Here is a 15912-nt window from a genome sequence, read left to right as displayed (position 1 = left end):
AGGGTGATGATGAAAGTAATGTGAAGTATAGATGACATAAGTGGTGCCTTGTGGAGTGTAAATAACTGAGGTAATGGGAAGTTCTTTCTATGGGACTATAAATAACAGAATTAATAGGAAGGTCTTTCCATGGAACTGCGGATAAATGACCAGAATAATGTGCAGACCTTACTAAGGTGTGAATGACAGAAGAGGTGTGAAGCTCTTCCTAAGAGAGTATAAATCACAGCCGTGGACTGCAGGTATTTCTATCCGTGTGACTGACGTGATGCGTCTTTTTATGGAAGTATGGAAAACACAGGTGATATGCAAATCAGCCTGTGCCCACGAGCTTCTGTCCGACAATTTCCCAGAAATTCTGAATGGTAAGAGGGTACATAAGGCCTGAAAGCATCACTGACAGCTGTGTAGAGAATAGAAAAGTTCTGTGATGTCTATGGAGTATAGAAATCGGAATAATACTGTCCATGTTTCCATAGCAGTAGGACTGACGCATGTGACAAGTACCAGGTATTATATGTGGCATCATGTGGGCTGTAACTATTAGTCTTGATAATTCATTATGGGGATCTGAGGTGCCCATTTACACATCAAACACCTTGCAGGGATGAGATCCATAAACCAGTCTGATTTCATACTATTTCCTATAATGGAGTCTCCCTATTAATCACCGGGATCACGCCAACGATTGTACCAATAGCTGGAATCTCTACGGATACATTTACTTTAAAGAAAGTCAAATTGTCTTCTGGCAGAAATCCTCTCCATGACTGCTCATCTTTATCTGGACGGTAGCGAAAATCTCTTTGGGTAAATCCATCCATACTGAAGTCCTATGGAAGTGTGACTGAGCTCTGGGAGTATGAATGACTGAAGTGTTGCTGGGCAGGTCTCTGTGTAAGGGGTATGGATGACGGAGCTGCTGGTGTGCAGGTCTCCGTAGAAAGGGGGGTATGGATGACGGAACTGATGCTTAGTGATCAGACTCCTTGAGGCGAGCCGGAAGGGGTTAATCTCCCCTGTATTGGTCCTAAACAGTGGCGGCTTCTTGCTGCTATGGGGAAGCAGCTGGTTTTGGGGGAAGGGAGCTGGTCACACACACACACATCCCAGTAATGAGGAGATAGACGCATGCAACACACACACAGAGGGGACAGACATATATCCACACAAGGCATAGCGGAGGAGACAGAGCATTCTCCTGCTCTTACGCTTTGTGCCTTGGAGCCTGCGTGTGTATGAGCGCCTGCAGCAGGGTGTTGTGTGTGAGTCTGCGGTAAGGTGTGGGGGTCCTGTGTTGTCTCTGCGGTGCGGGGGGAGTGCTGCTATATGCAATCTGTCTCATCAGTGCAGAGTGTGATCAGACTGGCCCTGCCTGCAGGTGAGTGCTGTGCTCCAATGTCTAGCACACAATACATGCATGGATGTTCAGCATTGATCGCTCTCTCCGAGCACAGGAGCCTCATCTTTATTAATGTACATCATCCATAGTGGTCATCCTGCATGCATACATGTTATATGCATATGTCTACATGCAGCCGGCTTTCCAGTCTCTCATGATTCAGTAGGGATGCAGCCGGCTCTGTATGGAGGTGATGAGGATACTCCATGCAGTTGTGTTACTAGTTCTTTCGCTATGTATTGGCTTAGTGATGAGTCTGCATATAGCTCCTATAGCTTCTATGTGGGTAGTTGGCATCTCTTTTATATTAGTTGGCTATTACATATAGATCTCTATTTGGAGATGTCTGTTGCTATATAGTCTTCTGTGATTGTCTATCATGTGGAGGGTCTCTACTAGAAGTATGGATGTCTATCTAATGTAGGTATGAGGTCATGGGTAGTGTATACAGGAGGGGAACTTAAGTGGCACATAGTGAGATGAAGGGGAGACGTCCCATCCACATTAGGGCTGGCATATCTGTGATGTTCAGGCTGTGCCAGTCTAAGGATCTGTGAGCATCTACTCGCTTTATTTCAGTGCACTTCTATACAATTCTGTATACTTGTTTTTTCTGTCTCGTTCTGTTCCTTCTTGCATAGGTTTGTGTGTAGATGTTGTAGTATTGTATCTTGCTAATAAGTAATATTGTAATATAACCATTTCAGATTTGCATTGCCTGTTATGCTTATTGCTAATTAATATTATTCATATTGAAAATCCTCAATATATTCAGGTATTTCTATATTAAATTCAGCTATGAAAATAGATAAGGAATAAGTAGTTATATGTATGTTTTTTTCTCTTATAAGGATAAGTGTGAACAGGTGTAGCAGTGCTGAGTTTGTCGTTTGCCATAGCTCATCACAATGTGATATCAACTTAATCTGAACTCCTCTATAGCAGCAACCATTTCAGCTCTGCTACATGTATATGCATTCTATAGTACAGTCACATAGGCTCGCTGCTCCGTCCTAGCTCTTCATTTGCAGTGTTACATTGCTGCCAGATCCAGTCGGAGTCACATATTGAAGTAAGCTTTTATCCAGGACTACTTATTGTGTCACCATCTTTCATCCCTCGCTGTGGGAGTCTTTAGCCACTTCCATGTAATATTGTGTGGGCAGTCCGGGTTAGGATTTCCTGGCATGTGGCTCTGACTGGTGGTGATCATTTGTCCAGTGATAAATGACAGGGCTTTAGAGGAGATCATAGAAAATGCTCACACAATCATTCCTATCAGAAGTGGGAATGGGTGATGGATATGGAGCAAATTAAAGGGCAAATTAAAGGAGTCCTAAAACTGGAGCTGGCAAATTATAAAAGTCGAACCTAATAAAAAAAGTGTCGATATGGAGGTGTGAAAAATATTTCTGGAGGATTTACCATTTCAGAGATTTGTGGGATAAAATCAAGCATGATAAACCAATGAAACTTACTTATATTTGTTACTTATATTTGTTATCCATGGCCTCCTCCCTTCTGAAATAAAGTTTTAAAACTATGATAATTAACCTGAAGGGCTCCTGGGGGCATTACCAGTGCTGTTATAGACAGTGTCCCACTCCCTCCTGCTCCCTCAGCACTTCCCCCTCCTTAACGTAATCTCACAGCAGCAGAGAAGGTTTCAGCACACTCTAGGAAGGGGAAGTGCTCCTGTAAAGTGTAACAGTCTTTAAATCTGCAGCATGTAGGAGAGTCCTTCAGACTCATTAGTATAATTTTAAAAGTTGATTTTAGAAGGAAAGAGATCATAGATAACAAATATAAGAAGATAACCACAGTCATGGTGCCTGGGACTATGAGTAAGTGTGCCTGGTTTTTCATGCTGGATTTTGATTATAGTTTTCTTTTATTATCTTAAATTAATGCATTTAAGAACAGACTATGGACTGTAGAATTTGTGCTCCTATTACTAAATTTGTACTTTATTTAGACAGATATATAAAAAAGGTCCATACTGAAACACATCAGATACAATATAATGACCAGTATGAGGGTCAATATGACACCTGCTTAATCACTGCTTACAGTATCCCATTCCCCCTCTATACAACACAAGCAGACGCGCAACATTAGTATTATGGCTACCTATGGCCACTAATATACAAATCTTTTTTACGAAAGCCCAGGACCAGGAGTTGTAAGCAGCAGGAAATGTTTTAATATTTTTATTAAATAGCAGATTACAGTTCTTAGAACATGGCCAGGACATGGACATGGTGCAGCAATAGAAGGAGCCATAAGCCATGCCCACCTGTAGCACCCAACAGCTAGGTTAGACAGGTATAATAAAATTGGGCATCCACTAGGAGGTCAGAGACAAGTGGGGTTCTGCCTGCTTTCAGTTACTAACCTGTCTGGCTAAACCCTAAAGAAATGAATTTACATGCAAAAGATTTGTTTTACAAATTTCAGCATCCAAAGACTTAGTTCATTCATCTGAATGGGGTTATTTTATGACAAAGGGTCTGTGCTTCACACCCAATACAGATAAATAGTGCAAGTTGTAGAAATTTCTAAAACCAATGTGTCCCATATAATTTCATTGTAATGCTGACCATATACATATGGTGCAAACCTGATCGGCCCTATATATGCCCAGCCGGGCACCCACTGAATAGCGAGAGGGAAGGCAGATTTAGTGTAGATGTATCACCTTCAGAACTAAAGAATCAACTTTAGTTGCAAATCCAACTTATTTCCCCTAGAATAGGGGAATTAAAGGCCCCCATACACATTGCCAGTCCCCAAAACACTTTAGGTTTGAGTATCCCTTGTCTAATGTGTATGACTTAAAAGCGAGATATAACAGGCACACGTCACATTTGGAGCAGTCACTTACATACAAGTTACCTTTCTGTCAGTGTTTTCCCATTTTACCAGGTTGCTAGGGCTACAGTCTTGTACTTTCCTCCATGTGTATCCCTGATGTACTGTAGGTGTATTGTGTGGTTTATGTAATGTGGATGTAGTATCTACATATAATGTGATAGCAGTTATTAGTGATGTTACATCTAAGATGGATAGAAAGACTTATTACATAATGTTCCTCCAGAGTAAATGCGGAAAGAGAGACACCTATATAGTTGGGAAAAAGAAATGCATGGATAAAATAGAAAATACATAAAGATGTATACAGGTATAAAGATATGAGATAGATTGTTAGATAGATAAATATATATGAGATAGGTAAGAGATAGATAAAGTATAGATAAATAAATAAGAAATGCAAGATGCAATAGATAGACCTGTTAATGAAGCCAAGCCAAATGAGAGCAACCCAGAGCATGCTTCACTGTGTGATTGAGTGATTAATGGATGGATGGATAGATAGATAGATAGGTAGATAGATAGGAGATAGATAGATAGATACTGTAGATACTATATAGATAGATATGAGACAGTAGATAGCAGATAAATAGATAGATAGATAGATAGCAGATAAATAGATAGGAGATAGATAGATAGATAGATAGATAGATAGATAGATAGACAGACAGACATATAGATAGATAAATAGATACAATGCTTGATAAAGGTGTAACAGTACACCGAAACGTCGCTTTTTATGGAATAAAGCTTCACCCCTTTCACTACTACAAGGAGCGCTGCCTCTTCACTGAACCTAGATAAATAGATAGATAGAAGATAAATAGATAGGAGATAGACAGACAGATAGATAGATAGATAGATAGATAGATAGATAGATAGATAAGTTGAGGAAAAGGCAGCACTCCGTAGTTGATGTCAAATAAAGTGGGTGTCTTTATTCCATGAGCTCATGGAATAAAGACACCCACTTTATTTGACATCAACTACGGAGTGCTGCCTTTTCCTCAACTTATATTATAGTCTCCTGGCCCGGGGACTTACGGTCTGTGCACCCACCAAAATTGCTGTGCTGCTCCGAACTTTCCTTTTTTAGATAGATAGATAGATAGATAGATAGAAGATAAATAGATAGGAGATAGATAGATAGATAGATAGATAGATAGATAGATAGATAGATAGATAGATAGATAGATATTAGTTGGATGTATATAGATAGATACATACATACATACATAGACATAATTTGGGTAGATAGATAGATAGATAGATAGATAGATAGGAGATATATATGAGATAGATAGGAGATAGATAGATAGATAGATAGATAGATAGATAGATAGATAGATAGGAGATAGATAGATAGATAGGAGATAGATAGATAGATAGATAGATAGATAGATAGATATGAGATAGATAGGAGATAGATAGATAGATAGGAGATAGATAGATAGATAGATAGATAGATAGATAGATAGATAGGAGATAGATAGATAGATAGATATGAGATAGATAAACATTAGTTGGGTAGATAGATAGAGACACCTGTCAGTGAAGTCAAGAGGAACTATCCAGAACACATTTCGTTTTTTTGTGTAAAATCATTTCCATTCATGTGATGGGATAATTCATGTCTACAAAGTTTGTTGAAAAGTGAGACATGCTTTAACAAGCGATTTTCAAAAAAATTTCAAGATATTTTTAAGATGTTTCCAAAGACTTTCATATCACTCTGAGGAGGAATAAAGGATCTGCCACTTTTAAAAAATGCCAGAGAAATCCCAGCATGTAGCGAGTAACAAGGAGAGCGACGCGCTTGACTGCAGCAACTTTGAAGAGGTTTTGGTGCTACTCAATCATCCGATGGTCAGAGATTGCTGCACATTTTTTTGTTGTGAGAGATAAAGATTTACATGTAGTCCTATAGTTATTTCAGATGTATACTGAAAAAATGAATTGACTCTGCAAATAATCTTCATTAAAATCCAATGCCATTTCTGATACATGTTTCCATGGTAACAGACTACAAACAAGCGCAGAGTAGCCTGATCCTGCAGTCATATGCTCCTCTCTGCCCTAATTTTTAGCACATAATATGAGTGCATTGTATTCGGCATAATAAGGCCATGTAGGTTAAAGAATAGTGACAATATTTCAGAAGGGGTTATTGGTTGGGTCCACAAACTGACAATTGTTGTTATATCTGTAATGTGCTGAATATCCAACCTGAGAAAAGATGTTGTCGAAATTTGGTGTTAATAAAACAGACACATCAGAAGATACTGGGGCTCATTTACTAAGTGCACCGCAGACCGCAGTTTCGTCGGACATCCCGACGATTTCCATTTTGCACTGCTGGGACAGAGATTTAAAAGGGGTTTTTGGCGCACACAAATCAGGGGGCGGGCTGTTGGACGATCCGACAGATTCGGACAAACCGCGGGATTTAACTTCAGAATTCGCAAGCCAAGCAGTTACATAAACCGAGAGGAAGATGGTGAACTCCGGTCGCAAATCAGGCGCACGATCTTAGTGAATCGCAGCAGAGTGCATTCCAGACAGACAATGCACTTTCTGGAACTCCGAGGGACCGCATAAGTAAATGTGCCCCACTGTATGGGAGGTCTCATTTAAAGAGGTGGAGCCAAGTGAATATATTTCGGCGGCTAGCTTCTGCTGTCATTCATCTGAGGGTTTGAAGGGAGGACGGAAAAATTAAAAAAATTCATAGAAACTCCAAAACATACTGGAAGGCTGATTAGATTGTGAGCTCCATTGGGAACAGGGACTGATTTGGCAAGCTTTCTGCAGCACTGCGACCTTTCCATTAAAAATCAATGTTTTAGAGAACTGTAGGGGGTTTATATACAATTGGCACAACATTGGTTCAAAAATTTGACAAAGCATTAGCAAAGCGAACCTAGGATGAATTGCTCATCTACACTGCCAAGTTTTATTGTTATTTCCATGTTTTATTGTTATTTCCTATCCACTATCTGTTTAGTAGAGGAGTCTACTGCTAGTTGGGGGTCCCCTGAGTGCTTGATGTTCCCTTTTGTCCCGCTGGATATGTCAAGATGCTCCGGTGTAAAATTGTGCTTAAACTGAGCAAGGAATGGGCACAGGCTATGGATAGTTTGCCTAGTATTCCTGCGCCAGAAATTCCAACTTTATCAAAGTTTGTATGCCAGTTAATAGTGTATTATAATGTAGGTGGTTTGGGCAGTATCCCGGCATCCAAGCCTTCTAGGGGACCCATGGCCACCCAAACCACCTACTAAATTTTATACTGAGAACAGGGGCGTAAGTACAGCGGTAGCAGTCATAGCAGGTTCTATGGGGCCCGCAGTGTCAGGGGGCTCCCACATTGGTATATTTGATGTGCAAACACTGTGGGTGTGTATAAGAAGTATATATACAATATGCATGTGTATATCCATGCATAAATGTGTGTGCATGAACTTTATGTTTATGTATTATAAGTGTATAAATTTGTGTGATTGTAACTCACATGTGTGAGTATACAAATATCAAAACTCTGCTATGGGGCCCTGCCTCTCTTAAATACGCCCCTTACTAAGAACGAGATTCACCTATGAAATACTTGCACATCTGTTCCTGTACACAAGATCCATTTCAGGACCTTTGAAGGTCCTCCAAAGGTTTTTAAACTGCAGATCAAAAGCAGGCAGAAGGGACGCATTCTTCAATCTGGAAGTTTGATTTTTTAGTTTGATTCTCGTAACATATGTAGGAAGTGAGTTCCAGACTTTTAGTGGCTATAATATTCATACAGGCCAGAGCCCATTGCAGTGTTACTCCACCCTGGACACCAGTAGAAGCGCTCCCCATAGGAGTCAGACTGAATGCTAAGTTTACAACATTTTTTGTCAAATTTGGAGGTGACTATAGAAAAGGGGAGACTTTTTTGACCTGGTATATTATAAATCTGGAGAATTATGCACTTGTGAAGAGCTCTATTATTAATAGACTTATCGATGAAACTAGTCATGTCCGAATGTTGGGTTCTGTGGCCGCCTTATCGCAGATAACTTGTATACAGCTCTGCTAAGCTCACCCTGTCTTTTATCCAGACACGTTGGCAAAAACTATTTACTATAACCCAGACATATCTGCAAATACATTCAACCGATGAAGGGCTTAGATGTTTCCCTAGAGATAGACACAGACTTGCATTTATAATCTGACTCACAAGACTGTGAGAGAAGATGCTATCTCCATCTCTTGTCCTCATCTTCTTGTTGATGATGTTGTCTTGTGGCCTATTTTGCATTGGTTGTTCTCACCGAAAACTGTTCATTTGTCAGGAGGTTTGCATTCCGGTATGTTATTATTGTAGGTTATTTCTTATTATGGATCTAATAGCAACGTTTTTTGATGCTGCGGAATACAAATATTTTACATATATGACAGATGAAAAGCAGAAAGTAAAATCGGAAACAAAAATTTCAGAAAGTTGTTAGAAACATCATATACCATAATTTTTTAATACGGTAATTTAATAAAAATTTAATAAAAAGTGATCAAAAGGTTGTACAGTCCTCAAAATGGTGGCAATGAAAACATTAGCTCATCTCGCAAAAAATTACACCTAACAACTCTGTACACCAAAGTATGAAAACGTTAGTAGCGCCACAAGATGGCAAAATGAAGAATTTTTTTTGCACAGAATGTTTTAATTTTTTTCTAAATGTATAAAAACACATTAAAACCTATATAAATTTAGTATCCCCGCGATCGTACTGATACAGAGAATGAAGAAGACAAAGAAAATGTTGCAAATGTGTTTTTTGACAAAATTTCCCAGCATTTTGAATTTTTTTCTTGCTTCCCAGTACACAGAATGGAAAATTAAATACCGACACTATAAAGTGCAATTTTTAATGAAAAAACATGAGCCCTCATACAGCGCTTTACATGGAAAAATAAAGAAGTTTCAGATTTTTGGAGGTGGAAATGGAAATGCAAAAATGCAAAAGGGCCTGATCATTGAGGGGTTAAATTATTCAAATTAGGCTGAAGCAGAAACTCAAAATCTAATGAAATGTATACACGCCCGCAGTCATGTATTGTCCTGCCTGGTACTGCCTACAAAGCTTGCGGAGAGCCAGTAACTTCACCGGCTCTTTGCAAATCTCGTGCATGCGCAACGATTACATTCCTTGCGCAGCCAGTTCTCTGCAAGCTCTATAGGCGGAGTCGGGCGGGACAACACAGGATCATTAAATCCCACCTCATCCTAATTTGAATAATTTTAAAAAGTATTCTTTTCAAACGTGGCTATCCAACATATAACAAGGACATTTTACAGCACATGGGTTGAGTGAGGGGGTAAGGTTATGGGTAAGGATGGTGATCTTAGTACTAATCATTTATCATCAGTGAAGGTACATAGACAAGCGGTATGCCCGCTAAGCGGGCATACCGCCATATGCTGGAGAGGAGGTGGCCCCTCCTCCCTCAATAGAAAACAGCGGCTTACGGCCACACACACGCCGAAAGATATAGCATGCTCTATCTATCTGCGGTGTGCGGCCCGGATCAGTGCCACACATGTGTGGCTCCGTATCCCCGCCGTGCCGTCTATGGGGACGTACATGCAGTCGCAAATTTGCGGCCGCATGTACGTCCCCGCCAGATGGCCATGTGAATCATAACTGAATCTGATGGTAGGTGTCCTATAAACATGAGATGAAAGTTTTCCATTCTTTGCAGTACTTTTTGGCATGATCAGCTAAAAGTGACTAATTAATATATCCATTTCGCATTTGCTGTTTTACATTAATTTTAAAGTTTCCTCCTAGAATATTGATTTATAACTCACAAACATCGGGTGCATTCCAGCTAATACTTATTCCAGCTAAACACAATTAGCTGGAAAGGTATAGAGTCATTTAAAGGGGCTGTCTTGATGGGACATACTCTGTCTTTGAACCCTAAAATGTATATTTTTATGTCCTTCCTAATACTTAATCATATTGGGGGGATCATTAAGACTGGCATTTTGAACAGCAGTCTTAAAGCCCCCCCTGCTGGCACACTGGTGCCCATATCCACTAAGAGGTTCCAGCCTGTTAGTAAATACGGTCACAAATCCTTATTGGTGGAATTTTTTGCTATACTGTAGTCTCATTGTTGGTCAGCCGCATGTTCACGCACCTGCCTACTCTCCGACCGCCTCTCTCCCTGCCCGCTCTTCGCCCTGACATGCCCAACATGGCTAGCGGGTTGGAGATGCCAGAAAACTGTTGCACAGGAGGAGATTTATTTACCTTCTCTGCCAGAAACCTGGCAGAGAATTTCCCCCATTACCTTTATTTAGGAGGTTTCTGTCTGATATCCCACTCTACCTGTCAGGAAAGAAACCCACTGATAGGAGAGGCTCCAGCTGGTTGATGCATGTCAATCAATACAAGGTAACACTATAGGACCTGTATTCTGATCTCCCCAGTATTTATATGTTTAAATGTCTTTTTCACCTTGTAATACAAGGTCTTGACTAAACGGGAAAGTGGAATTGCTTACTGGAAATGGAGACATGGCTTGAGATGCAACAATGTGCAGCAAAGTTGCGCCACAATTCTTGCACACAATTCTGGTGCAATGTATACTAGACAGTCAACATACGCAAAAAAATATATCAACTAGACCCAGGTAATGCAAAAAAAATTACACTGTATAGTAATGTGTAGATATTAGGCAGGATTAGTAAATTTGACCTTATGTTTCCTCTTCAAGGGAGATGCACCCACCCACCTCCTCATGTAATATCATCTCATGAAGGGAGCTCTTACCTGGAGCCCTCTCATCAGCAAATTCTCTATAATTGTGTAATTAGCTTGTACTGGATTACTGTGATTCCTAAATTGGTTATTGTTTCAAATTCAGCCTTACATAGAATTTATCAACAATATAATTGCAGTCATTAATAGTTTTTACCCTACCCTATCCTCTACCCTATCGTTTTCTGTATCTGGCGGCAGATGCTAGCTTTTGGGTATAAATTAGATGTTATTTACCTATTTATGTTTTTTTATACATACCTTTTACCAGTGAGAAAATCAAGGTGACTTAAATGATCACTAAATTTTCAAGAAATGTGTCCATGAGAATATAAACAAATTTGAAAATGTTTCTTATCTGAAATAAAAGAATTTCTTTCTCCTCTTATCTGGCTCATTTCCTCCATGCCCTGCCTTCCAAAACCAACTTCACTCTGAATATAGGCTTGTATAATAATAATAATAATAATAATAATAATAATTATTATTATTATTATTATTATTATTATTATATTAATTGTAATTATCTTCATTTATTAGCACCATCATATTCCACAGTGCTTTCTAAATCATGGGTTACATGTGTTACATATACAGGCATTACATGGTAATATAATAAACATTAGTTTAGACAATGAAAATTAGGCCCAGCTCTCCAGAGCTTATGATCTATTAGGAGCTGTCTTAAAGTTAACAATGTAAAAACCTGATACTCTTATGTATCTTTTTTATATGTAAATTAAAGATATATGTTTGTAAGTGGGGCCAATTATTTTTTAACTGTAAAGCAGCGTAAGTCTGCCTGGCAAATGGTTGCCAGGTTGTCAGGTCTTAAAGATTGGACTTTACATTATTCACGTTGCAGATCGTTGCTCTACCCTGTACTCTGTTCATAATATAGTCAAGTAAAGTTTGGGAATACAATCCTGAATGTGGTCTCTTTAAAGCTCTGCCATTGTGTTATATCTCATCTTATAGAGTTATTTTTGTCCTTCCAGTGCCCGCATGGATGTGAAGGAAGCAGAGGAGCTGGGTAGCCCCCAGCCGGTCACACTTCAAGCCTTTGCCAGTGGCTCAACACTTCATGGCATTGCTCACATCTTTTCCTATGAGCGCTTCTCATGTCGGCGGATGATCTGGATACTATGTTTCCTGGGCTCCTTGTCTCTATTGCTGTTTGTGTGTACTGAGAGGATCATCTATTACTTTGATTATCCACATGTCACCAAACTGGATGAGATTGCTACTGCCAGGATGACCTTTCCAGCTGTGACCTTCTGCAACCTCAATGAGTTCCGCTTCAGCCGAGTAACAAAGAATGACCTTTACCATGCGGGGGAGCTACTGAGCCTACTCAACAATCGGTAAGAGGGAATCCTCGGCACACTTTATCAGCTTACCTGCCGATAATACACACACATTCATCTCTTCCATCATTCCTGACTGGTTTCATATTAAAGGGATATTCACAATACCATGCTTAGCTTCTAAAAGCGAGTTGAATATGGAAAGAACTGCTAGCATCGGTAATGAATGTTTCTGGTAGTTCGTAGAACTAGCTAGATATAAAATAATAAATCATAGGAGCTCATATTTTTGGAATACAATAGAAGAACAATGTAGTCATCCTTTACATTGCCTGATACAACTCATAACTCAAGTGTGGACTTGGGTGGACTCCACATCATGGTACCAGAGGATAGAGAGCCCAAGGTCAAATCACAGCTCTAGTATCTGTTTCTTGTAAGGTAGACTTTAATGATGATATGTCCTACACTATGGCAAGTTCACATCTAATACTCAACAGCGATTGTGTCCGGTTTCTTACTTATCCACCATTAAGATCACATGGAATAGGTTGTATATCACTGGGTGTTTGACCACTAAGCTACAGAAATCACAAGAACATGGGTTGTGTCAAGTCCAGGGTATAGAGGAGAAGTTGTATTTCAGTAGGGGTTCTGACTGCTGTGATGACCACTGATCACAAAAACTAGGTATTGTCCTAAGATTACAACTTATCCACTATCTACATCATAGGGAATACGTTGTATATCCGTGGGGATATGCTCGCTAGGACACTAGCCAAATACAAATCACATTAACCAAAGGTTGTGCCAGATCTGCAGGATAGGGAATAAGTTGCAGATTGGTGGAAGTTGGGCTGTTGGACCCCTTACATTTACAAAATGAATATCCCTGTCTGAATAGATTTGTAGTAGTGTGGGGCACAGGTGCTGAAGAGAGGTTGAGTACAATACTCAATTCAATGGAAGTTGATTTGCATATAAGGGATCCAAATTTTTATGGAGAATTATTTACCCAAATGTTCCCAAGAAATACCAGTGTGATGTATATGATTCATATCTTTTCTGACCTACTTGGTCTTTTTATACCATTTCATACTTATATTGCCTATACATAACACGACCACTAGAGGCACTGTTGTATTGGGGTACTCTATTCTAATCTATTACATGATGTAAGCACCAATTGTTTGTTTTATCCTTATAAGTACAACCATACATAAGACAGTCTAGTCTTAATTTAAGACACTTGATAAATCTGCCTGATAGTGTCCACCTGCTGCGAATTCTAGCCCTCAACTGTCAGTCTAAAAACCTGACTGTGAGTCCTCAGATTTTTTGCAGTGCCCCCACAAAGCAGTTCTAGCATTACACGTATCCTATTCCTACCAATAGGGTACTGCAGGGCAATGACAGGTTGAGAGTAAAAATGAGCAAACACGTCACTCCCGTTTGCCTGTGTGATGTCCAAGTCACACGGCTGAACGGGAAAATCGTGTCCGCTGATCTCTAGTGGAAAGTGAATGACACACTTTAGAAAATCTCCACTCTGGCAAAGGGTGGGGGAATTGGGGCAAAAACTTTTTTAAATAGAAACTCTAATCAGGATGAAGAATTGTAAACCGAGCATACTGACATTCTGGTGTGTGCCCCCTAGGATCCACTCGTCTTAAAAGGAAATCTACCATTTGTTTTTATGCATTGTGAACCAAACATACCTTGAAAATGCTGTAGCTACACTGATGCAGAAACATATCTTATTGAGTGGTTTTGCTCAAAAAACTATTCTAAAATTCAGGACCTTGGGAAAGCTGGGTGCAGAATGGCTGCCATACATAAACACATTACTTCCACATACACAGGAGCTGCCTGAACTGTCCAGACAGGACTAATCAACCTGAGCTGGATGACTCATAAACAACAGCTTGGGGATGGTGCAGCGATTGATTACTTCTGTCTGTCAGGGATAACAAGGAGAGCACCAGGCCAGCCACAGGAAGCGACAGAGCCTCATTATCATAATTTTAGAATTGTTTTTTGAGCAAAACCACTCAGTTCAGGGATTAAACAAAATATTCTTCAGTGTAGCTACAGCATTCTCAAGGTATTTTTGTTCATAACGCAAAAAAGCAAATGGTAGAGTTCCTTTGAGCTTCCTATGTCCTGTTTTTTTTTTGAAAAAAGGCTTTAAAATTATGCAAATGAGCCTGAGGGCTAAAGGCTCCACTAAGACCTATGCAGCCCAGAGCTCCTCAGGCTCATTTGCATAATTTTTTAAGCCTTTTTTTTTTGTAAAAGCAAGGACATAAGATAAAACGAAACGAAGAGCAGATCCTGTCAACGGGCACACACCAGTATGTCAGTGTGCTTAGTTTACAATCCTTCATCCTGGTGGTAGATGTCCTTTAAAAATTGAGAATCTCATATGTAGTATAACAAAACACTCACTCACTTTTCCAGTATCTGATCTTTCTCTTTTAATGGATACATGTAGTTACACATTATGAAGATCGCTGCTATTTTAGACCCCATTTTCTATTTAGACCCCATTTTTTATTGCTGAAAACTGAAGAGTATGAACATGTGCAATAAGAAATTAATAGAAAGGAATGTAATTAAATGGACAGAGAAAACAAGAAGCCGCATTGTAACAAATAAGCGGCTCATAATAATAACGGCTTTAATGTGCTCAGTGAAGTCAAGGCACAAAATCAATATATATCCTGCGGGACAGTATTATAGCACAAAGAATAACACCTTAAGATAAAGGGAGAAATTTGGTCTTGGAGAGAAGAACAAATACCCCTGATCAACAACAAAGGCAAGAAGCAGCAGGAGAGGAGTGTGATTAATAAAAAAATATGATGAATATCACCCAAATAAGGAGATACTATATTTAGTCTTTATTGTGTAGAGTGTATAGGTGTACGGTTATAACATTCTCCGTATCGTAAGTTCTGCAGCTCAGTACTTGAATAATTCTTTGCACTGAATAAAGAGGACCTCCAGTAGACATACAACTCCCCATTCCTGTGCTCCCATCTGGCAGAACAGGGGCGTAACTTGAGGGGGTGCAGAGGTTGCGGTTGCACCTGGGCCCAAGAGGTTTAGGGGGCCCTTTCCCATATTAGAAGACTATTACTATAAACCATACATTATATTCGGGGGCCTGGCACAGTATCTGCACTGGGGCCCATCAGCTTCTAGTTACGCCACTGTGGTAGAATATCACATTCATAACTTGTTTTATACATAGTGCACTTACATTTTGCAGTGCAGCCTCTCCTTTGCTAAATCCCTTACCGCCACATCTGTTTTCCAAACTAAAAGGGGTTTTCCCACAAATTCAAGTTAGGCCCTATCCACAGGAGAGGGCCTAACTTGCTGATCGGTGGGGTCTCACTGATGAGACCCACACAGATCATGAAAACGAGGGGTCCCATGGGGTCCCATGTACCACAGTCAGAAGCCCTCGTCGCACCATGAGAGTAATGGAGTAGACGGCCACACATGACCGCTCTGTTCCATT

General features: G+C 39.8%; 1 protein-coding gene across 3 annotated transcripts in view; it reads left to right on the top strand.

Annotated features, from left to right (window-relative positions):
- The first annotated feature begins 578 nt into the window (after positions 1-578).
- The window catches only part of ASIC1 (acid sensing ion channel subunit 1), a 167018-nt gene continuing 151684 nt past the window's right edge, over positions 579-15912 (top strand). The window contains exons 1-2 of one of the 3 annotated variants that reach the window (XM_072134562.1): positions 579-810; positions 12075-12440. In XM_072134562.1, coding sequence (XP_071990663.1) covers positions 767-810; positions 12075-12440 — 410 coding nt within the window. In that variant the 5' untranslated portion in view covers positions 579-766. Of the gene's footprint in view, positions 811-883; positions 1382-1934; positions 1956-12074; positions 12441-15912 lie in introns of those variants that run through there. The other 2 variants (XM_072134563.1, XM_072134561.1) reach the window with 2 other exon arrangements.

This window comes from Engystomops pustulosus, chromosome 2 (assembly GCF_040894005.1).
Source record: "Engystomops pustulosus chromosome 2, aEngPut4.maternal, whole genome shotgun sequence".
Taxonomy (NCBI): domain Eukaryota; kingdom Metazoa; phylum Chordata; class Amphibia; order Anura; family Leptodactylidae; genus Engystomops; species Engystomops pustulosus.
The sequence above is the reverse complement of the archived record's forward strand: the minus strand, read 5'-3'. Positions and strand labels throughout refer to the sequence as shown.